General features: G+C 46.9%; 2 protein-coding genes across 2 annotated transcripts in view; both read left to right on the forward strand.

The window, feature by feature from the left end:
• The window catches only part of hps5 (HPS5 biogenesis of lysosomal organelles complex 2 subunit 2), a 56,806-nt gene extending 55,155 nt beyond the window's left edge, over nt 1-1,651 (forward strand). Inside the window, exon 21 of the mRNA XM_014170327.2 lies at nt 924-1,651. Coding sequence (XP_014025802.2) covers nt 924-984 — 61 coding nt within the window. The 3' untranslated portion in view covers nt 985-1,651. The remainder of the gene's footprint in view (nt 1-923) is intronic.
• Nucleotides 1,652-6,282: 4,631 nt separating this feature from the next.
• epx (eosinophil peroxidase) overlaps nt 6,283-24,666 on the forward strand; it is a 29,391-nt gene continuing 11,007 nt past the window's right edge. The window contains exons 1-9 of the mRNA XM_045706413.1: nt 6,283-6,358; nt 6,461-6,551; nt 6,853-7,028; nt 8,649-8,781; nt 9,665-9,794; nt 13,168-13,374; nt 17,368-17,779; nt 19,348-19,508; nt 23,131-23,389. Coding sequence (XP_045562369.1) covers nt 6,989-7,028; nt 8,649-8,781; nt 9,665-9,794; nt 13,168-13,374; nt 17,368-17,779; nt 19,348-19,508; nt 23,131-23,389 — 1,342 coding nt within the window. The 5' untranslated portion in view covers nt 6,283-6,358; nt 6,461-6,551; nt 6,853-6,988. The remainder of the gene's footprint in view (nt 6,359-6,460; nt 6,552-6,852; nt 7,029-8,648; nt 8,782-9,664; nt 9,795-13,167; nt 13,375-17,367; nt 17,780-19,347; nt 19,509-23,130; nt 23,390-24,666) is intronic.

Below are 24,666 nucleotides of genomic sequence, written 5' to 3' on the forward strand. Positions count from 1 at the left end.
CAGAGAACAGGGACTATGATACCAGGGACTATGATACCAGATACCAGGGACTATGATACCAGGGGCTATGATACCAGATAACAGGGACTATGATACCAGATACCAGGGACTATGATACCAGGGACTATGATAACAGATACCAGGGACTGTGATACCAGGGACTATGATACCAGATACCAGGGACTATGATACCAGGGACTATGATACCAGGGACTATGATAACAGATACCAGGGACTATGATACCAGGGACTATGATACCAGATACCAGGGACTATGATACCAGGGACTATGATACCAGATACCAGGGGCTATGATACCAGATACCAGGGACTATGATACCAGGGACTATGATACCAGGGGCTATGATACCAGATACCAGGGACTATGATACCAGGGGCTATGATACCAGGGGCTATGATACCAGATACCAGGGATTATGATACCAGGGGCTATGATACCAGGGGCTATGATACCAGAGACTATGATACCAGGGACTATGATACCAGATACCAGGGACTGTGATACCAGGGACTATGATACCAGATACCAGGGACTATGATACCAGGGGCTATGATACCAGATACCAGGGACTATGATACCAGGGGCTATGATACCAGATACCAGGGACTATGATACCAGGGACCATGATACCAGGGACTATGATACCAGATACCAGGGACTATGATACCAGGGACTATGATAACAGATACCAGGGACTGTGATACCAGGGACTATGATAACAGATACCAAGGACTGTGATACCAGATACCAGGGACTATGATACAAGATACCAGGGACTATGATCAGCTAGTTAAAAAAACAATGTCATTGATTGATATAACAATCATCCCCTAGACAACACAAGGTTATACAAAAAACACATATGATACTAATGTTCCTCTCTTTTTCCTGTCTACCCCAGGGCTCTGATCCAGACCATGCTGGAGCGCTGTGATCGCTTCCTCTGGTCCCAGCATGCTTAGCGAGACAACACCAACCAACGCGCCTAGCGGGTCCTCAACCAACGCCATTTAGAACAACTATTACGGACAACTGCTATGGGGAGCAATGTTAGGGTCAATTCCATTTCCAATTCAGGCAGTTAAACGGAAATTTAAATTCCAGTTATCCACATTGAAATGAAATTGACCCTAGCCCTGATCTGATCCAGAGCCATCCAGAACAAGTTAAATTACCCTTAATGTGACCACAATGCTTACTAACTACTTTTTAAACTGGGCTCTAATAATTTATGTTGTACCATTCCTGAGTTCTACTCCGCACCAACATTCTAGAATGCCACTCTGGTTGACCTGGTTACAGTCAAGACAGACCACTGTATTTAAGTTGTTACTATTTTATAGTTGCCAAAACCCTGCCTTACCGAAGAAATATGGGATTAATCTATAAATAATCTGAAAGTATTGTTTTTGAATTGTAAGGTCCTCGGATGCATTTTCAACCCTGATGATGGTATATCTGACTTTGTTATCAACGACATCTCCTCCTTGGATCAAACTACTGCAACGTGGTTAGAAAGCACCTGAATGAATTGTTTTGAAGACAATTGTGAAAATATAATTTTATTGAAATGCTCTAATCTATTAATATAATATTTAATGTGAATAATAAAATATATGATAATGATGATCTGATCCACTGACTGTTTTTATTACAAACTTTATTTAAAGAACTTTATTGAAAGAATTTTATCAAACTTTATTTAAAGAACGCTTAAAAATGGGAGAAAGGCTTACTCCCTCCAGGATAAATGGATGTTTTCATGTTGCCGTGTGTGGAAGAAATGAACGACACATGCACAGTGTCTCTTGTGGCTTGCAGTTGTTAAAGTTGTTGTGTTGGTAGTACTGTCATTAGAGATCGTATTAATAACACTGGAATGAAATGAGCCTTTGTTTTCTCGTGAAACGGTGCGTGATAAATCCACACCTGGAACATCAAAGAGATACAACTAGGAGGAACGAGGGAGAGAGAAAGATACAACTAGGAGGAACGAGGGAGAGAGAAAGAGAGACAACTAGGAGGAACGAGGGAGAGAGAAAGAGATACAACTAGGAGGAACGAGGGAGAGAGAGAGACAACTAGGAGGAACGAGGGAGAGAGAAAGAGAGACAACTAGGAGGAACGAGGGAGAGAGAAAGAGAGACAACTAGGAGGAACGAGGGAGAGAGAAAGAGATACAACTAGGAGGAACGAGGGAGAGAGAAAGATACAACTAGGAGGAACGAGGGAGAGAGAAAGAGATACAACTAGGAGGAACGAGGGAGAGAGAGAGACAACTAGGAGGAACGAGGGAGAGAGAAAGATACAACTAGGAGGAACGAGGGAGAGAGAAAGATACAACTAGGAGGAACGAGGGAGAGAGAAAGAGATACAACTAGGAGGGAGAGAAAGAGATACAACTAGGAGGAACGAGGGAGAGAGAAAGAGACAACTAGGAGGAACGAGGGAGAGAGAAAGAGAGACAACTAGGAGGAACGAGGGAGAGAGAAAGAGACAACTAGGAGGAACGAGGGAGAGAGAAAGAGACAACTAGGAGGAACGAGGGAGAGAGAAAGAGACAACTAGGAGGAACGAGGGAGAGAGAAAGAGACAACTAGGAGGAACGAGGGAGAGAGAAAGAGAACTAGGAGGAACGAGGGAGAGAGAAAGAGACAACTAGGAGGAACGAGGGGAGAGAAAGAGATACAACTAGGAGGAACGAGGGAGAGAGAAAGAGATACAACTAGGAGGAACGAGGGAGAGAGAAAGAGATACAACTAGGAGGAACGAGAAAGAGAACTAGGAGGAACGAGGGAGAGAGAAAGAGATACAACTAGGAGGAACGGGGAGAGAGAAAGAGACAACTAGGAGGAACGAGGGAGAGAGAAAGAGACAACTAGGAGGAACGAGGGAGAGAGAAAGAGACAACTAGGAGGAACGAGGGAGAGAGAAAGAGACAACTAGGAGGAACGAGGGAGAGAGAAAGAGAACTAGGAGGAACGAGGGAGAGAGAAAGAGATACAACTAGGAGGAACGAGGGAGAGAGAAAGAGATGAAACTAGGAGGAACGAGGGAGAGAGAAAGAGATACAACTAGGAGGAACGAGGGAGAGAGAAAGTACACAAAAGTTGCTGCTGTATCTTGATGTCCTTCTAAAATAATGTCTCAAAAATAAAACATTACATTTTCAATTGAACAAATTTGATTGACCTCAAAAAAAATGAGCTCGATCTTCCAAAAACAGTCCTCATATTATCTCTCCTTCTCCTCCAGTCCGTCGCATAATCCTCTCCACTCACTCATCTCCTATCTCCTCCGGTCCTGTCTTGCCCACCTGGTCATGTCATTGGAAGCCCCCTGGCTTAGTGACAATCAGATTCAAAGGTTTCGACATTTGGGCAGAGCCACTGAAGACACTGACACTCAGTGTTTAGAACAGAGAGACGGGCGAACAGATAGACGGGACTTTTTTTAAATTGAAAACTGTGGAATAATATGGATGATGTCACCGTTACATTCCATGCTGTTTATCCTGATTGGAATTACAGCTGCCTTTTTTTGAAAGAGTCAAATCAGCACCTAGAATTATTGCTTTCTGATTCTTTGCAGTGGGATTCATAGCTATTACATGTAGATGTATAAGAAAACCACTGCCCCTTTGGTCCGTTGAGTCGTTCTCTAAGACAAGTGTCCTTCATACCCCGTTAATGAATCCAGAGAGAGAGAAAAAGATCTGTACAGCCTCTAATGAACACATGGCACTGGATTTGTGCCTTCCTCACCTGACAGATGTGTAGGGTTCTGTTTAATCTAGAGTTTAATCTAGAGATTAGAATCCAAAAACTGGTGCTTGAGGAAACTTTTTAAGAGGATGGTTTTAAATACAGGTATCTTTCACAAAATGCTCCATAATGTCGCGGTTCTTCATGTCATAAAGAAACTCAATTTTTTTATGGATTGTAAATGTTTTTTAGTTTTTTTTTCAAAACATACTGTAGATGAATTCTAGCTATTGACTCAATAGACAAACTGGTTGAATGCTGAGAAGAATCTATCCGCTCTCGAATTGCAATAAGAGTTCGAATGGTTCTGGTCAACAAGACCCGACAGAGAGTTCATTGATGTTGAGGGGTTGTCACCAGACACACTGATAAGTGGATTCTGGGCATTCCTAATGACCACACACACGCACACACGCACGCACGCACGCACGCACACACCCACGCACGCACACACACACACACACACACACACACACACACACACACACACACACACACACACACACACACACACACACACACACACACACACACACACACACACACACACACACAAAAACCTGTTGACTGTGCTGCCAGAGTATAAAAGAGTCAACTTCACCTGCTTAAGGAAGACATGCCACACACAAACCATGCCACACACCTGTTGATTACAACTCACAATGCTTAGCAGCACCCTTTAAGGTACATATTATTAATTCGGGCCTCAGAAACATGCATTTAGGTTATTAAGTCTGTATGGTACTAAATGACACAGCCGTTTCAATCACCAGCACCTTCAAATGAACATTGGTTGATGCCTAATTCTGACCTGCTTCTTCTGGAGACCTGCGCTAACAGATAGATGGACATGCCACCCATGGTAAGGATTATTTTTTTAAATATATGGCTGGATGTCACCTTCTACCTTATTTACCTTCTTTCCATTCCAATATTTTAAGGCAATATAAATGGACGTGAAAGTAGACTACTCTGTTGATCTGAAAGTAGACTACTCTATGTTGATCTGAAAGTAGACTACCTCTATGTTGATCTGAAAGTAGACTACTCTATGTTGATCTGAAAGTAGACTACTCTATGTTGATCTGAAAGTAGACTACTCTATGTTGGTCTGAAAGTAGACTACCTCTATGTTGATCTGAAAGTAGACTACCTCTATGTTGATCTGAAAGTAGACTACCTCTATGTTGATCTCATGAAGAGTGGCGGGTTCCAGACTACCTCTATGTTGATCTGAAAGTAGACTACCTCTATGTTGATCTGAAAGTAGACTACCTCAATGTTGATCATGAAAGTAGACTACCTCAATGTTGATCTGAAAGTAGACTACCTCTATGTTGATCTGAAAGTAGACTACCTCTATGTTGAGCTGAAAGTAGACTACCTCTATGTTGATCTCATGACAGAGTGTAAAATGTGGTTCTGGGTTCTCAGACTACCTCTATGTCATTGTTTTTATGTTACATGTCTTGTTGTTGTAGGGTCTCCTGCTAGTTCTGTCTCTAGCTCTGCTCTGCTGTCTACCTCACCAAGTTTCACCAACTGAGCTAGCTCACAATGACTCAGGTACACTGTACTGTGTTTTAAATGGCCTGTTGAGAACACTTCATATTGTCATGGGATTATAAGACATTTTAAAAAGGGGGTCATCCATGTTTATGACAAGAATTGATAATCTGATCATCTGTTGTAAAGTTAAAGGGATTGTTGGGAACCGATTATGTCCTCCAATATAATAAAGGCTAGTTTCATATCAGTTATTATTGATCAGTGTCATTAGCTAGGTTTCCATCCAAATGGTGACAGATTTCCATGCGAATATTCCAAAATCCACAGTGGACCAAACGGGCTTGTTGCTGATTAAAAAAAATATATATATATATTGCACACACACAAAAAAAACATTTTCTGCTTAAGTTTTCATGCTTTCATGTTTAGATATCTGAAATTCAAAATGTGTTTCCATCGCATTTTCCACTCTATCACTACCGAAACTGTTGCATTAAATAGCAAATGTTCCCACTCTGGTTCTTGGCGCGTTCGCTCTAGCCAACAACCGATGCAGTGCGGTTCGGCTAGTCTACATTATGGATAAAAGCTAAATATAATTGTATTTGTTAAGCATCGATCCTCAGGTCACCAAAATAAGACCCTCGATATTTATTGGAAAGGAGCATCAAGCTCACAAACTTGCACTTTCACCACTCTGTGGAGTTCATCATCATTTATTTATTCTGTAGCTTAATAAACTGCGAGCTTTCCCGACGAGTTGTAGTGGGATGACCACACAGCTGGCTGCCACACATGTCAATGCGTGACTCCAAATGTGTACTTTGCGCGCATAAAAAGGTCTGGTAGAAACCTGGTTAGAGAGAGTTTTCTGGAACATTTTGTTTCTTAAAATGTATATGCACTCACTATAAGTGTTGCGATGTGGTTATTAAGGTAAATAGACATGCGCGCCACCAGGTGGTGCAGCACTTTGAGTACATGTTGCTAGCATTGTGAGAGTATTGGAACGTACCCTGACACACGTTGCGTGCAGCTGCTTGCCTGTTACGCAACGCTCTGGGTTAGTAATAAACTCATCTGTTTATAAAGGGCTACTACTCCTTGACTCATTCCAAGGCATAAAGAGTTCCATGGGTTATTCATTGTATTGCATCATCTCCAGGGGTTTCCTATCTGCGCTCTACGTTGGTAGAGGAGGCTCTGAAAAGGGCTTTAGAACGTACTACTGCTGCTTACGCCCACACCAAGGAGAGGTGAGCCAATAGAAGAAGACGATCCTCAGTAAATTGCTCAGATTATTTGTGAAAAGCCATGTTAATGTCTATGAAAAGAGAAATGCTATTTACCAATTAGGGTCTGCCTGTCTGTTCATCTGCTTGCCTGTCTGTTCATCTGCCTGCCTGTCCATTTGCCTGCCTGTCTGTTCATCTGCCTGCCTGTCTGTTCATCTGCCTGCCTGTCTGTTCATCTGCCTGCCTGTCCATTTGCCTGCATGCCTGTTCATCTGCTTGCCTGTCTGTCTGATAATATGGGTACTATCCTCTGTCCTTCCAGAGTGAAGACATCTCTGTCGGAGGGTGCTCTGAGACCCAGTGACCTCCTAGCCCAGTTCAAACAGATCGGCCCCCAGACCAGGAGGCACATCAGCGCCGCTGAGCTGCTGGACAATACAGTGGAACTGATCAGAGAGATGGTCTACACCAGTACCATGGCCCAGTCCAGTCTACCCGGTACTGTCTAATTCTAACCCGTGTCCCAGTCCAGTCTACCTGGTACTGCCTAACCCGTGTCCCAGTCCAGTCTACCTGGTACTGCCTAACCCATGTCTCAGTCCAGCCTACCTGGTACTGCGTAACCCATGTCCCAGTCCAGTCTACCTGGTACTGCCTAACCCATGTCCCAGTCCAGTCTACCTGGTACTGCGTAACCCATGTCCCAGTCCAGTCTACCTGGTACTGCCTAACCCATGTCCCAGTCCAGTCTACCTGGTACTGTCTAACCCATGTCCCAGTCCAGTCTACCTGGTACTGTCTAACCCGTGTCCCAGTCCAGTCTACCTGGTACTGCCTAAACCTAACCCATGTCCCAGTCCAGCCTACCTGGTACAGTCTAACCCATAACCCATGTCCCAGTCCAGTCTACCTGGTACTGTCTAACCCATAACCCATGTCCCAGTCCAGTCTACCTGGTACTGTCTAACCCATAACACATGTCCCAGTCCAGCCTACCTGGTACTGTCTAACCCTCACCCATGTCCCAGTCCAGCCTACCTGGTACTGTCTAACCCATGGCCCAGTCCAGTCTACCTGGTACTGCCTACCCTAACCCATGGCCCAGTCCAGCCTACCTGGTACTGTCTAACCCATGGCCCAGTCCAGTCTACCTGGTACTGCCTAACCCTAACCCATGTCCCAGTCCAGTCTACCTGGTACTGCCTAACCCTAACCCATGTCCCAGTCCAGCCTACCTGGTACTGTCTAACCCATGGCCCAGTCCAGTCTACCTGGTACTGCCTAACCCTAACCCATGTCCCAGTCCAGTCTACCTGGTACTGCCTAACCCTAACCCATGTCCCAGTCCAGCCTACCTGGTACTGTCTAACCCATGGCCCAGTCCAGTCTACCTGGTACTGTCTAACCCATGTCCCACCAGTCCAGTCTACCTGGTACTGTCTAACCCATGTCCCAGTCCAGCCTACCTGGTACTGCCTAACCCATGGCCCAGTCCAGTCTACCTGGTACTGTCTAACCCATGGCCCAGTCCAGCCTACCTGGTACTGTCTAACCCATGGCCCAGTCCAGTCTACCTGGTACTGCCTAACCCTAACCCATGTCCCAGTCCAGTCTACCTGGTACTGCCTAACCCTAACCCATGTCCCAGTCCAGCCTACCTGGTACTGTCTAAATGGCCCAGTCCAGTTACCTGGTACTGTCATGCCAGTCCAGCTACCTGGTACTGTCTAACCCATGGCCCAGTCCAGTCTACCTGGTACTGCCTAACCCTAACCCATGTCCCAGTACAGTCTACCTGGTACTGCCTAACCCTAACCCATGTCCCAGTCCAGCCTACCTGGTACTGTCTAACCCATGTCCCAGTCCAGCCTACCTGGTACTGCCTAACCCTAACCCATGTCCCAGTACAGTCTACCTGGTACTGCCTAACCCTAACCCATGTCCCAGTCCAGTCTACCTGGTACTGAACTATCATATTACACATATACTACAGAGCCGACCTGACTCGGGCCGAGCTGTGTTGGCCTTGTTACCATAATTGCTGGAACTATGTCAGAAAACACAGTATGGTTTGAGTCAGCAGTACGGTTTGGGTTGTGTGTCAATCTCCCCCAACAGACCTGTTGAGTGAGGAGGATATGCAGGTTCTACTGCAGGCTACAGGCTGTTCCTCTGAGATGCAGAGACCCCTCTGTAAGACTGGCTGTCTATCTGAACGCTACCGCTCATTCACCGGGGAGTGCAACAACAGGTCTGTCTGTCTTGTCTGTCATGACTCAGTGCCGGTACTCCTTGAATGTAGCCTCATTATTGTTATTTTATTGTTATTATTTCCTCATTTTTGTTTCAAATGTTGTATTTTTTTATGGACTTTTTAACTCTGCATTGTTGGAAAGGGCTCGTAAAGTAAGCATTTCACGGTAAAGTCTACATCTGTTGTATTTGGTGCATGTGACAAATACAATTATATTTGATCTTGTCACGATACACTTGGATAGCAGGAGGGGTGAAGTCAGGCGCAGGAGACTGAGGTCCGTGAAACACATGTTTTAATAGTTTTGTAAAAATGCTACAACAAGGCAAGGTGCACAATAATAAGGTAGGAGAACAGCTCCAAAAATACCAAAGGACGGGACGCAGCCCAGCAACCCTAATGCCTAAAACACGCAGCGTAAAATGGGAAAATGCAATAAACCCCTACGTGCCCAAAAGGCGTGACACAATAAACAATCCTGCACAAATCCCCAAACGAAACAGACAAACGAAATACCCCACTAATGACTAACACAAAACAGGTGCAGACTAAACAGACATAACCAAAAGACACAGAAACATAGATCGGTGGCAGCTAGTAGGCCGGCGACGACGACCGCCGAGCCCCGCCCGACCGGGGAGAGGCGCCACCTTCTGTGGACGTTGTGACAGATCTCTGGCTGTCTGCTTGTCTCTTTTTCTCTCGCTCTGTCTGCCTGACAACGTCCAGCCAGTAGGGTTCAGGTTGAAACTACAGTGTGAAAAGACAACGTCCAGCCAGTAGGGTTCAGATTGAAACTACAGTGTAAAAAGGAAATGAGTGTTTGATTTGACATGACTTGTAGTTTGTGTATGTTACCCATGTTGTCAACCCTCTCCAGACAGCACCCTAAGTGGGGTGCAGCCAATACCCCGTACTCCCGCTGGCTCCCCCCAGAGTACGAGGACGTCAGAGGGGTCCCTAGGGGCTGGGACCCTGAACACACCTACTATAACTACACCCTGCCCCCGGTAAGAGTCCTATCCTATATACTAGACCCTGCACCCGGTAAGAGTCCTATCCTATCTACTACACCCTGCCCTAGGTAAGAGTCCTATCCTATCTACTACACCCTGCCCCCGGTAAGAGTCCTATCCTATATACTACACCCTGCCCCCGGTAAGAGTCCTATCCTATCTACTACACCCTGCCCCCGGTAAGAGTCCTATCCTATCTACTACACCCTGCCCCAGGTAAGAGTCCTATCCTTTCTACTAGACCCTGCACCCGGTAAGAGTCCTATCCTATCTACTACACCCTGCCCTAGGTAAGAGTCCTATCCTATCTACTACACCCTGCCCCCGGTAAGAGTCCTATCCTATCTACTACACCCTGCCCCCGGTAAGAGTCCTATCCTATCTACTACACCCTGCCCCCGGTAAGAGTCCTATCCTATCTACTACATCCTGCCCCAAGTAAGAGTCCTATCCTATCTACTACACCCTGCCCCAAGTAAGAGTCCTATCCTATCTACTACACCCTGCCCCCGGTAAGAGTCCTATCCTAACTACTACACCCTGCCCCCAGTAAGAGTCCTATCCTAACTACTACACCCTGCCCCCAGTAAGAGTCCTATCCTATAACTACACCCTGCCACTGGTAAGAGTCCTATCCTATCTACTACACCCTGCCCCAGGTAAGAGTCCTATCCTATCTACTACACCCTGCACTGGTAAGAGTTCTATCCTATCTACTACACCCTGCCCCAGGTAAGAGTCCTATCCTATCTACTACACCCTGCCCCAAGTAAGAGTCCTATCCTATCTACTACACCCTGCCCCCGGTAAGAGTCCTATCCTATCTACTACACCCTGCCCCCAGTAAGAGTCCTATCCTAACTACTACACCCTGCCCCCAGTAAGAGTCCTATCCTAACTACTACACCCTGCCCCCAGTAAGAGTCCTATCCTATAACTACACCCTGCCACTGGTAAGAGTCCTATCCTATCTACTACACCCTGCCCCAGGTAAGAGTCCTATCCTATCTACTACACCCTGCACTGGTAAGAGTTCTATCCTATCTACTACACCCTGCCCCAGGTAAGAGTCCTATCCTATCTACTACACCCTGTCCTCAGGTAAGAGTCCTATCCTATCTACTACACCCTGTCCCCAGGTAAGAGTCCTATCCTATCTACTACACCCTGCCCCAGGTAAGAGTCCTATCCTATGTACATTTACATTTAAGTCATTTAGCAGACGCTCTTATCCAGAGCGACTTACAAATTGGTGCATTCACCTTATGATATCCAGTGGAACAACCACTTTACAATAGTGCATCTAAATCTTTTAGGGGGGGGGTAGAAGGATTACTTTATCCTATCCTAGGTATTCCTTAAAGAGGTGGGGTTTCAGGTGTCTCCGGAAGGTGGTGATTGACTCCACTGTCCTGGCGTTGTGAGGGAGCTTGTTCCACCATAGGGGTGCCAGAGCAGCGAACAGTTTTGACTGGGCTGAGCGGGAACTGTGCTTCGTCAGAGGTAGGGGGGCCAGCAGGCCAGAGGTGGATGAGCGCAGTTCCCTCGTTTGGGTGTAGGGACTGATCAGAGCCTGAAGGTACGGAGGTGCCGTTCCCCTCACGGCTCCGTAGGCAAGCACCATGGTCTTGTAGCGGATGCGAGCTTCAACTGGAAGCCAGTGGAGAAAGCGGAGGAGCGGGGTGACGTGAGAGAACTTGGGAAGGTTGAACACCAGACGGGCTGCGGCATTCTGGATGAGTTGTAGGGGTTTAATGGCACAGGCAGGGAGCCCAGCCAACAGCGAGTTGCAGTAATCCAGACGGGAGATGACAAGTGCCTGGATTAGGACCTGCGCCGCTTCCTGTGTGAGGCAGGGTCGTACTCTGCGAATGTTGTAGAGCATGAACCTACAGGATCGGGTCACCACCTTGATGTTAGTGGAGAACGACAGGGTGTTGTCCAGGGTCACGCCAAGGTTCTTAGCTCTCTGGGAGGAGGACACAATGGAGTTGTCAACCGTGATGGCAAGATCATGGAACGGGCAGTCCTTCCCCGGGAGGAAAAGCAGCTCCGTCTTGCCGAGGTTCAGCTTGAGGTGGTGATCCGTCATCCACACTGATATGTCTGCCAGACATGCAGAGATGCGATTCGCCATGTGGTTATCAGAAGGGGGAAAGGAGAAGATTAATTTGTGTCGTCTGCATAGCAATGATAGGAGAGACCATGTGAGGATATGACAGAGCCAAGTGACTTGGTGTATAGCGAGAATAGGAGAGGGCCTAGAACAGAGCCCTGGGGGACACCAGTGGTGAGAGCACGTGGTGCGGAGACAGATTCTCGCCACGCCACCTGGTAGGAGCGACCTGTCAGGTAGGACGCAATCCAAGCGTGGGCCGCGCCGGAGATGCCCAACTCGGAGAGGGTGGAGAGGAGGATCTGGTGGTTCACAGTATCAAAGGCAGCAGATAGGTCTAGAAGGATGAGAGCAGAGGAGAGAGAGTTAGCTTTAGCAGTGCGGAGAGCCTCCGTGACACACAGAAGAGCAGTCTCAGTTGAATGACCAGTCTTGAAACCTGACTGATTTGGATCAAGAAGGTCATTCTGAGAGAGATAGCAAGAGAGCTGGCCAAGGACGGCACGCTCAAGAGTTTTGGAGAGAAAAGAAAGAAGGGATACTGGTCTGTAGTTGTTGACATCGGAGGGATCGAGTGTAGGTTTTTTCAGAAGGGGTGCAACTCTCGCTCTCTTGAAGACGGAAGGGACGTAGCCAGCGGTCAAGGATGAGTTGATGAGCGAGGTGAGGTTAGGGAGAAGGTCTCCGGAAATGGTCTGGAGAAGAGAGGAGGGGATAGGGTCAAGTGGGCAGGTTGTTGGGCGGTCGGCCGTCACAAGATGCGAGATTTCATCTGGAGAGAGAGGGGAGAAAGAGGTCAAAGTACTACACCCTGTCCCCAGGTAAGAGTCCTATCCTATCTACTACACCCTGTCCCCAGGTAAGAGTCCTATCCTATCTACTACACCCTGTCCCCAGGTAAGAGTCCTATCCTATCTACTACACCCTGCCCCCGGTAAGAGTCCTATCCTATCTACTACACCCTGTCCCCAGGTAAGAGTCCTATCCTATCTACTACACCCTGCCCCCAGGTAAGAGTTCTATCCTATCTACTACACCCTGCACTGGTAAGAGTCCTATCCTATCTCTGGCTACAGTATCCCTATATAGTGCACTGCTGTTGACCTGAGCCATCATAAGCCTCATCATAAGCCTCTGTTCAACACGGAATGTTTGCTCTGTCATTTTACTCTACGTCAGCTGTAAAACCAAACTCACTGTAATAACCTCACCCTTCTCACTCTCTCCTCCTCTCCTCCCACCTCCCTCCAGGTGCGCCTGGTATCCCAGGACGTTCTCTACACCCACAATGAGAACATCTCTCTGGACTCATCTCTGTCCCACCTGCTGGTTGAATGGGGTCAGTGGATCGACCATGACTTCGCTCTGACCCCTCAGAGTCCCAGCACAGCTGCCTTCAGGACCGGGGCCGACTGCACCCGCACATGCAGCCGGGACACTCCCTGCTTCCCTATACAGGTGAGGCACTCCCTGCTTCCCTATACAGGTGAGGCACTCCCTGCTTCCCTATACAGGTGAGGCACTCCCTGCTTCCCTATACAGGTGAGGCACTCCCTGCTTCCCTATACAGGTGAGGCATTCCCTGCTTCCCTATAGAGCTACAGGTCAAATCAAATCAATCACAATTTATTGAAAGTGTAGTTAAGGTCTTAACACATTTTACAAAAACAATGCAATAATTTAAAAATAAATAACAAATCAGCAGGAGACAAGTCCAGAACAGATTAACAGAGACACAGAGACACAGACACAGAGACACAGACAAGTCCAGAACAGAGCAACAGAGACACAGAGACACAGACAAGTCCAGAACAGAGACACAGACACAGAGACACAGACAAGTCCAGAACAGAGACACAGAGACACAGACAAGTCCAGAACAGATTAACAGAGACACAGAGACACAGACACAGAGACACAGACAAGTCCAGAACAGAGACACAGACACAGAGACACAGACAAGTCCAGAACAGAGACACAGAGACACAGAGACACAGACAAGTCCAGAACAGAGACACGTCCAGAACAGATCAACAGAGACACAGACAAGTCCAGAACAGAGACACGTCCAGAACAGAGCAACAGGATACAGACTGACAAAAGCCATGAAGCAGGTGCACCTCTCCCTTACTATGGAAAGTGCTTTGAGCACCTGGTGGAAAAGCCAAGCGCTATATAAATGCAATTCTTTTCCTATTACATCTTCCCTGCTTCCCTTTACAGGTGAAGTACACCTGCCCCGCCTTGTCATGTGACCCAGCTGGTTCTGTTTCTGCTCCTTCTTTCTCCCGCTCGTCTGTTTTTACTCTGTTCTTTCTCACACTGGTCTGTTTTTACTATCCATCTTCTCTTATCACTGCAGTCCATATTCCTTTGATTTCCCCTCCTAATGCTAACCCACCTTCCCCTCCTAATGCTAACCCACTTTCCCCTCCTAATGCTAACCCACTTTCCCCTCCTAATGCTAACCCACTTTCCCCTCCTAATGCTAACCCACCTTCCCCTCCTAATGCTAACCCACTTTCCCCTCCTAATGCTAACCCACCTTCCCCTCCTAATGCTAACCCACCTTCCCCTCCTAATGCTAACCCACTTTCCCCTCCTAATGCTAACCCACCTTCCCCTCCTAATGCTAACCCACCTTCCCCTCCTAATGCTAACCCACTTTCCCCTCCTAATGCTAACCCACCTTCCCCTCCTAATGCTAACCCACTTTCCCCTCCTAATGCTAACCCACCTTCCCCTCCTAATGCTAACCCACCTTCCCCTCCTAATGCTAACCCACCTTCCCCTCCTAATGCTAACCCACTTTCCCCTCCTAATGCTAACCCACCTTCCCCTCCTAATGCTAAGCCACTTTCCCCTCCTAATGCTAACCCACCTTCCCCTCCTAATGCTAACCCACCTTCCCCTCCTAATGCTAACCCACTTTCCCCTCCTAATGCTAACCCACCTTCCCCTCCTAATGCTAACCCACTTTCCCCTCCTAATGCTAACCCACCTTCCCCTCCTAATGCTAACCCACCTTCCCCTCCTAATGCTAACCCACTTTCCCCTCCTAATGCTAACCCACTTTCCCCTGCTAATGCTAACCCACTTTCCCCTCCTAATGCTAACCCACTTTCCCCTGCTAATGCTAACCCACTTTCCCCTCCCAACACTCTTAGATTTAGAAATTAGCTTTGCTGGCACTGTTCTTAACAAGCGCTGTGCTCTACTAGCAGGTTCTGCTTTTAATTCTGTAACAATGATTCCGTTTTATGGGGCGGTCTGCAATTGCTACATACATTTTACATTTTAGTCATTTAGCAGACGCTCTTATCCAGAGCGACATACAGTAGTGAATGCATACATTTTCTCTCCGTACCGGTCCCCCGTGGGAATCGAACCCACAACCCTGGCGTTGCAAACACCATGCCCATTGATTGTTGAAGAATAGAACTTAAATAAATAAATGCCTCATGAGTTTAGTTCAACTGTCACACTCCATCAGAACCCTGAAATATAAACTTGTTTTTCTTCAATGTTTGTAAACAAAGTAAATGTAGGGGTGTGTACTTTATTTAGAAACTGTTCATCGTTCTATAGCGGGCAAGGGGCAGGGCTGTGGGCCAGAAGGTTGTCGGTTCAGAGAGCACCATGGACAAGAGTAGCGGGGAAAGATCTCCTTTTATAATAAAGGCACTGCATGAATCTACCATTTTGTATTTGCGGGTCCGAGTACAAGTAGCCTTTTATAAACACATTTCATTTCATGCAATTCTACATAAGTTTACATGACTGGAGACCCTTGCAGGATCTTTTTCACTACACTAATTACCAGCTAATAATGGACAGAGAGAAATGCCTATGCATTCATCTTCTCATAGGCCTACTTTTCCAGCCTAGACTGAGTAGGTCTACCTACCCAAAACAAAAAGAAATGTAAGCTTTTACCCTGCTGCTACTCTTCCATGGCTTTAACCCAACATTTAAATGAAAATGATGTTGAACCAATGTGGAATAGATGTTGAATTTACATCTGTGCTCAGTGGGTCACAAGTGTTTCACCTAAAAGTTGTCTGGGTTTAAAACATCTTCCATATTACAAAAATGATAGCGACAGAATTAGATTACTTCGCAATCAAAGTAAAATGGTTGTCTTCTCGACTATAGAAGGTTGTAGCTCAGCCTCTGAATGTCATAGAGACAAACCAATGATATTCTTACATTCATCGGAGTCACATCTTTCCCGCCTTTTTTTTACAGCTTGTTTCACAGACTAAAGTACTGGATCCATTTTATTTTCATCAAATCTTAAGCTAACAAAGGGTAGATCGATGCTTTTTGCCATTTTCTTTAACACAAAGGTAGGCAGGCCTATGGCATATCCTCACATACCCCGTCAATTTGAGTTCTGATTTTAACTTAACACACCAAGCCATTAACTGACACGGCGGTAAGCTATTTAAAGAGTGCATGGTGGGTGGAAGAACTGACCGACAAAATCTATGGATATAGCAGCCTATAGCCTATAATATGCCTATAATGTCGTCTGTTAAACAGGTAGGCAGGCCTACCTCCTATTCTTAAATAGGAAGAAATAGGCTGCAACACAAAGCCCTCTTGTTGTTAGTAAAGTCAAATTAAAATGAAGACGGTTGAAATGAATTTGCCTCCTGTCAGACCCGTGAGCTGTCCATTTCTGTTTGATTGTGCAGCTTCTGCCGCTTTAAGTCTCAGCACCACAATGTAAGCTACTTGAATCTGGCTTATTTGTGACGTCAATAACTCTGATGAATAGCTTCATCATGGGCAACGAAACATATTGTTGTTATTATTAAAATAAAGTATGGGATCATTTGATTGAGACCACATTTATTAATATCCTATAGGCACAACTGATGTTGCGCACCCAGCGGAGATTCAGAGATGAGGGTCGGCATTGGGAAGACATCCATATAATGGCTACTAAGAAACTAAATCACGGAAATATAGACATTTCATCAATTGCAAATTATATGGCCCTCCCTAAAACCACACTAAATCCTGCCCCCTGACTGAAATTGAAAAAGCATGGCCCTCCCCCCTATTTTCCCCCAGGTCCTCATTTTGTACATTTTGAACCATCCCTAAACAAACACTAAATAGTCTCCAACATGATTAAAACTATAATGTTGATATCATGAATGGTCAGTCTTTGCATCCATAGCTCTGTGGTTACATTTCTCCAGCCTCCATCCCTCATCTTTTTACCAAAACAGGGGCTGGGAGCACCCTTTTAAATAGTTTTACCAAAACAGGGGCTGGGAGAACCCCTTTTAAATAGTTTTACCAAAACAGGGGCTGGGAGACCCCTTTTAAATAGTTTTAACTGCTGGTTGGCCAGTCTAATTCTCTCCTGCTCCGAATCTACTCAGTGTAAAGTGAAACGCACACATGCACACGCACACACACTTCCCCTCTCCCCAGATCCCGCTGTCAGACCCTCGTACTGGTATACAGAGCTGCATGCCTTTCTTCCGCTCGGCGCCCAGCTGTGTCGGGAGTGAAGCCTTCACCGGGGCCACACCCCACCATCACCGGGAGCAACTGAACGCCATCACCTCATTCGTGGATGCCAGTATGGTGTACGGTAGCTCCTCCCCCATGGCTGCGGCCCTGAGGAACCTCTCCTCTCCACTGGGTCTTCTGGCCCTCAATGACCAGGCCTCAGACCAGGGTCTCGCCTACATGCCCTACCTGCCTCGCCTACAGGGACGCCTGGATCCCTGTGGGCCACGAAGCGGGTCTGGGGCCAACTCCACCGGAGCCACAAGTGCCTCTGACACATCTGCTACTGCATCAACAGAACAGGAGAATATCACATCCTGTTTCCAAGCAGGTATGTTACAATCCATCCATCAATCAATGAATCAATCAATCAAACAAAAACATGTATAAAGACCTTTTTACAACATCTCTCACAAAGTGCTTTACAGTAACAACCTAGTTATCTGCTGCTATAAACTGTGTGCCTAGATACAGAATGTTTCTATAGCAACGCGCATGCCCCGCCCACCTGAGGGTCTGTCTTTTTCAGCAGTATTTCCTGTGTTTGAGGGATGCAAAATCCACTTATCACTTTAAATCTCACTGGATTGATTGCTTTCATTTTACTCCTGTGACTCTTTCGTACTCTTGCTTGTGCCTGATGTTTTTCCCCCATTAGCATTACCACCGTGGAAAAGTTCGCAATGACCTGTCAAACACACCCTGGTAATGGCTGACATGGGTTCAATAAGATACATTGTCTTTCAGTTGAATCTGTATGAACGCTAAAGCTTAGTCAGGGATTTAACGCAATGTCTCGACATTTACACCACAAGAAAGAGTAGAAAGATAACTTTTATTTTGATGAGTGTACATTTTTTAAATGTTTTATTTTTTTTATCAGAGGGTGTCCTGCTATTGACACACTTGCTGAATTATGCAACAGAACGTGGCAACAACAGTAATTAATGAGGCAGTCTAGACACTGCAGCTGAGTGCTGGTAGGGTAGACAGAACAAGTGTTTGGTGGTTTGCAGCCCTGTTACATCATTTATGTTAATTCATTCATATATATATGCAAATAATCCAATATGTTTATGCAAATGAGGCACACATAATTTTCTTTGTTACAAACTATTCAAAATCCCTGAACTCCATTCATTAAAACGTCTAGGCCAGTAAAATGTTTTATGCTCTATAATTCAGTCAATATCTGAATTATATTGTATTTATTAGAATTGTTTTCAAAACCTTTGAACAATTTCTATGACCCTTGGTAATGTACTGTAGCAGACCTCAGGTTAAACATCCTGTGTGAATGTTTTGGTCAGTTGACTAGTGGTAATGTACTGTAGCAGACCTCAGGTTAAACATCCTGTGTGAATGTTCTGGTCAGTTGACTAGTGGTAATGTACTGTAGCAGACCTCAGGTTAAACATCCTGTGTGAATGTTCTGGTCAGTTGACTAGTGGTAATGTACTGTAGTAGACCTCAGGTTAAAGATTGTGGTGGAAGTTCAACACCAGGGACACTCAGAGTCAATCTTAATATGAATTATAGTTTATTGTCAGTGCGCTGAACAGGTTCCAACCAACTTAATGCACCATAGTACACATGTCAATCAGGAGCTCTGCCTGGAAAGACCCAGCAGTTGTCTTCTATACGGCTATACACAGACAAGTTATATTTGCTTGATTTAGCATCATTAATTAATCATTACCATTTTGTTTCATTCATGTGACAGACCAATACTGGGTCATAACATGTGACAGACCAATACTTCTAGTTATTGTATGTCTATGGGTCAAAATTCCTGTATTCTGTTGTCTAGGTGACTCACGGGCCAATGAGCACCTTGATAGCTCTTCCTTCTAGTAACTGTATGTCCATGTGTCAAACTTCCTGTTTTCTGTTGTCTAGGTGACTCACGGGCCAATGAGCACCTGGGGATGATAGCACTCCACACGTTGTTCCTGAGGGAACACAACAGATTGGTCAGAGAGCTGCACCTCCTCAACCCTCACTGGAGCCCAGACACCTTGTACCAGGAGGCCAGGAAGATCATGGGGGCTGTCCACCAGGTACACACACTATGTTTGTTTTTCCAGACAGATGACGCCTCCTCTGGGTTCTGGGTGCTTCTGTTTCCCAGACAGATGAAGCCTCCTCTGGGTTCTAGGTGCTTCTGTTTCCCAGACAGATGAAGCCTCCTCCAGGGTCTGGGTTCTAGGTGCTTCTGTTTCCCAGACAGATGAAGCCTCCTCCAGGGTCTGGGTTCTAGGTGCTTCTGTTTTCCAGACAGATGAAGCCTCCTCCAGGGTCTGGGTTCTAGGTGCTTCTGTTTCCCAGACAGATGAAGCCTCCTCTGGGGTCTGGGTTCTAGGTGCTTCTGTTTTCCAGACAGATGAAGCCTCCTCCAGGGTCTGGGTTCTAGGTGCTTCTGTTTTCCAGACAGATGAAGCCTCCTCCAGGGTCTGGGTTCTAGGTGCTTCTGTTTTCCAGACAGATGAAGCCTCCTCCAGGGTCTGGGTTCTAGGTGCTTCTGTTTTCCCAGACAGATGAAGCCTCCTCCAGGGTCTGGGTTCTAGGTGCTTCTGTTTCCCAGACAGATGAAGCCTCCTCCAGGGTCTGGGTTCTAGGTGCTTCTGTTTCCCAGACAGATGAAGCCTCCTCCAGGGTCTGGGTTCTAGGTGCTTCTGTTTCCCAGACAGATGAAGCCTCCTCCAGGTCTGGGTTCTAGGTGCTTCTGTTTCCCAGACAGATGAAGCCTCCTCCAGGGTCTGGGTTCTAGGTGCTTCTGTTTCCCAGACAGATGAAGCCTCCTCCAGGGTCTGGGTTCTAGGTGCTTCTGTTTCCCAGACAGATGAAGCCTCCTCCAGGGTCTGGGTTCTAGGTGCTTCTGTTTCCCAGACAGATGAAGCCTCCTCCAGGGTCTGGGTTCTAGGTGCTTCTGTTTCCCAGACAGATGAAGCCTCCTCCAGGGTCTGGGTTCTAGGTGCTTCTGTTTCCCAGACAGATGAAGCCTCCTCCAGGGTCTGGGTTCTAGGTGCTTCTGTTTCCCAGACAGATGAAGCCTCCTCTGGGTTCTAGGTGCTTCTGTTTCCCAGACAGATGAAGCCTCCTCCAGGGTCTGGGTTCTAGGTGCTTCTGTTTCCCAGACAGATGAAGCCTCCTCCAGGGTCTGGGTTCTAGGTGCTTCTGTTTCCCAGACAGATGAAGCCTCCTCCGGGGTCTGGGTTCTAGGTGCTTCTGTTTTCCAGACAGATGAAGCCTCCTCCAGGGTCTGGGTTCTAGGTGCTTCTGTTTCCCAGACAGATGAAGCCTCCTCCAGGGTCTGGGTTCTAGGTGCTTCTGTTTCCCAGACAGATGAAGCCTCCTCCAGGGTCTGGGTTCTAGGTGCTTCTGTTTCCCAGACAGATGACGCCTCCTCCAGGGTCTGGGTTCTAGGTGCTTCTGTTTCCCAGACAGATGAAGCCTCCTCTGGGTTCTAGGTGCTTCTGTTTCCCAGACAGATGAAGCCTCCTCCAGGGTCTGGGTTCTAGGTGCTTCTGTTTTCCAGACAGATGAAGCCTCCTCTGGGTTCTAGGTGCTTCTGTTTCCCAGACAGATGAAGCCTCCTCTGGGGTCTGGGTTCTAGGTGCTTCTGTTTCCCAGACAGATGAAGCCTCCTCCAGGATCTGGGTTCTAGGTGCTTCTGTTTTCCAGACAGATGAAGCCTCCTCCAGGGTCTGGGTTCTAGGTGCTTCTGTTTTCCAGACAGATGACGCCTCCTCCAGGATCTGGGTTCTAGGTGCTTCTGTTTTCCAGACAGATGAAGCCTCCTCCAGGGTCTGGGTTCTAGGTGCTTCTGTTTCCCAGACAGATGAAGCCTCCTCTGGGTTCTAGGTGCTTCTGTTTCCCAGACAGATGAAGCCTCCTCCAGGGTCTGGGTTCTAGGTGCTTCTGTTTCCCAGACAGATGAAGCCTCCTCTGGGTTCTAGGTGCTTCTGTTTTCCAGACAGATGAAGCCTCCTCCGGGGTCTGGGTTCTAGGTGCTTCTGTTTCCCAGACAGATGAAGCCTCCTCCAGGGTCTGGGTTCTAGGTGCTTCTGTTTCCCAGACAGATGAAGCCTCCTCTGAGGTCTGGGTTCTAGGTGCTTCTGTTTCCCAGACAGATGAAGCCTCCTCCAGGGTCTGGGTTCTAGGTGCTTCTGTTTTCCAGACAGATGAAGCCTCCTCTGGGTTCTAGGTGCTTCTGTTTCCCAGACAGATGAAGCCTCCTCCAGGGTCTGGGTTCTAGGTGCTTCTGTTTCCCAGACAGATGAAGCCTCCTCTGGGTTCTAGGTGCTTCTGTTTCCCAGACAGATGAAGCCTCCTCTGGGTTCTAGGTGCTTCTGTTTCCCAGACAGATGAAGCCTCCTCCAGGGTCTGGGTTCTAGGTGCTTCTGTTTCCCAGACAGATGAAGCCTCCTCTGGGGTCTGGGTTCTAGGTGCTTCTGTTTCCCAGACAGATGAAGCCTCCTCCAGGGTCTGGGTTCTAGGTGCTTCTGTTTCCCAGACAGATGAAGCCTCCTCCAGGGTCTGGGTTCTAGGTGCTTCTGTTTCCCAGACAGATGAAGCCTCCTCCAGGGTCTGGGTGATACGGCTCTGTGTCCCCCTCTACTTGCTCTCTGTTTATTTTGCTTCCTATTGTTTATTAGTTGTATGTACGGGATACACCGTCCAATGAAATGCTTCCTTACAGGTTCCTTCTGGACAATACAACAACAAATAGAAATACAAGATAAGAATAGCAACATAAAGTAAATGCCTCAGTAGAATAGAATAATCACTTTAGCATCATTGTAATACAGGAAGACACAATTTAGAGGGTCTGTATTTACATGTGTTTTGGGGAAGGGGGAATTGAGGGGTAAGTGTTTAAATTGTGCAGTATTTAACAATCATATTAAGAGTCTGGTAGCATCAGTTATGATGTGTGTGTGAGAATCAGAGCAGGTGGTCAGTCCAGTTCAAGTGTTCAGCAGTCTGATGTCTTGTAGATAGAAACTGTCTCTGAGTCTGTTGGTATCAGACTTCATCCTCCGGTACCGTCTGCCCAACAGTAAGGGAGAGAACAGCTCGTGGCTGAGGTGTGTTGGGTCCTTGATGATGCTCAGGCAGCGTTTCAAGTAGATGTCCTGGATGGGCGGGAGCACGGTCCCAGTGATGTACTGGGCCGTCTTTATCACCCGCTGGAGGGTCTTGCTGTTATGGATGGAGCAATTCCCGTACCAGGCCGTGATGTAACCGATCAGGACGCTCTCGATGGTGCAGCAGTAGTATTTGGAGAGGACCCGGGGTGGCATGCCAAATTTATTCAGCCAATTTAGGAAGTAGAGATGCTGTTGCGCCCTCTTGACAAGAGTCGTGGTTTTGTTGTTCCACGTCATGTCCTCTGTGATGTGGACGCCGAGGAATTTAAAACATCTGACTCTTTACTGCAGTCCCGTTGATGTGGATCAGGGCATGTTCCCTCCTCTGTTTCCTGAAGTCAACAATCAACTCCTTTGTTTTGCTGACGTTGAGGGAGAGGTTGTTGTCCTCGCCCTACAACGCCAGTTGGTTATCAGGCCTACAAGTGATGATGGAGTTGGTGTCGTGTTTTCTGTTTTCTGTATTGCAGACAGTGACACGGACCTAAAGTAAGAATACTGCCTCACCCCTGATCTCTTCCTCCCTCAGATACTGACCTGGGAGCACTACTTGCCCAGGGTCCTGGGTGAGACCCCCACCTCCCTCCTGATGCCTCCGTACAGGGGCTACGACCCTGAGATTGACCCCAGCATCGCTAACGTCTTCTCAGCCGCCGCCTTCCGCTTTGCCCACGTCACCGTGCAGCCGATGGTGGCCCGCCTGGGCCCCGGGTACAGCCTCGCCCCACAGCACCCACCTCTGCCCCTACACCACTCCCTCTTTGCATCCTGGAGGGTCGTACAGGAGGGTGAGACATTTTATATTAGGGCCCGGTTTCCCGGACACAGATTAAGCCTAGTCCTGGACTAAAAAGTATTCTCAATAGAAAATATCCATTTGAAATAGGTTTTTAGTCCAGCAGTAGGCTTAATCTGGGTCCGGGAAACTGGCCCGAATGTTTTTAGCAGAAACTCTTGTTTTACCTGGAGAGAATTAAAATCAGTGCACTAAACAAAAGTAAGTAAAACCACCACATATAGTAAGCTCCAAAGTATTGGGATATGGAATTTAATTGTTGTTGTTTTGGCTCTGTACTCCAGCACTTTGGTATGAAATGATACAATGACTATGAGGTTAAAGTGCAGACTGTCAGCTTTAATTTGAGGGTATTTTGATCAATATAGAGTGAAAATACAACACTTTTTGTACATAGTCCCCCCATTTTAGGGGACCAAACGTATTGGGCCAAATTCACTTATATGTGTATTAAAGTAGGACCAAGTATTTGGTCCCATATTCATAGCATGCAATGACTACATCAAGCTTCTGACAGCAAATTTGTTGGATGCATTTGCTGTTTGTTTTGGATGTGTTTCAGATTATTTTGTGCCCAATAGAAATTAATGGTAAATAATGTATTGTGTCATTTTGGAGTCACTTTTATTGTAAATAAGAATAGAATATGTTTATAGGCCTCCCGCAGCGGTCTAAGGAACTACAGACCCGGGTGAGGGTTTGGCTGGGGGGGCTTTACTTTACTTGACTCTTTGCACTCTAGCGATTCCTTGTGGTGGGCCGGGCGCCTGCAGGCTGACATCGGTCGTGTTTCTTTCGCCACATTGGTGCAGTTAGCTTCTGGGTTAAACGGGCGAGTGTTAAGAAGCGTGGCTTGGCGGGTCATGTTTCGGAGGACGCATGACTCGACCTTCACCTCCGTTGGGGAGTTGCAGCGAAGAGGCGACTCCGGGATGCTGGCCTTCTAGGCAGAGTTCCTCTGTCCAGTGTCTGTGTTCCTTTTCCCCATCTTAATCTTTTCTTTTTATTGGCCAGTCTGAGATATGGCTTTTTCTTTGCAACTCTGCCTAGGAGGTCAGCATCCCGAAGTTGCCTCTTCACTGTTGATGTTGAGACTGGTGTTTTGCGGGTACTATTTAATGAAGCTGCCAGTTGAGGACTTGTGAGGCATCTGTTTCTCAGACTAGACACTCTAATGTACTTGTCCTCTTGCTCAGTTGTGCACCGGGGCCTCCCACTCCTCTTTCTATTCTGATTAGAGACAGTTTACGCTGTTCTGTGAAGGGAGTA

This window comes from Salmo salar, chromosome ssa23, assembly GCF_905237065.1.
Source record: "Salmo salar chromosome ssa23, Ssal_v3.1, whole genome shotgun sequence".
Taxonomy (NCBI): domain Eukaryota; kingdom Metazoa; phylum Chordata; class Actinopteri; order Salmoniformes; family Salmonidae; genus Salmo; species Salmo salar.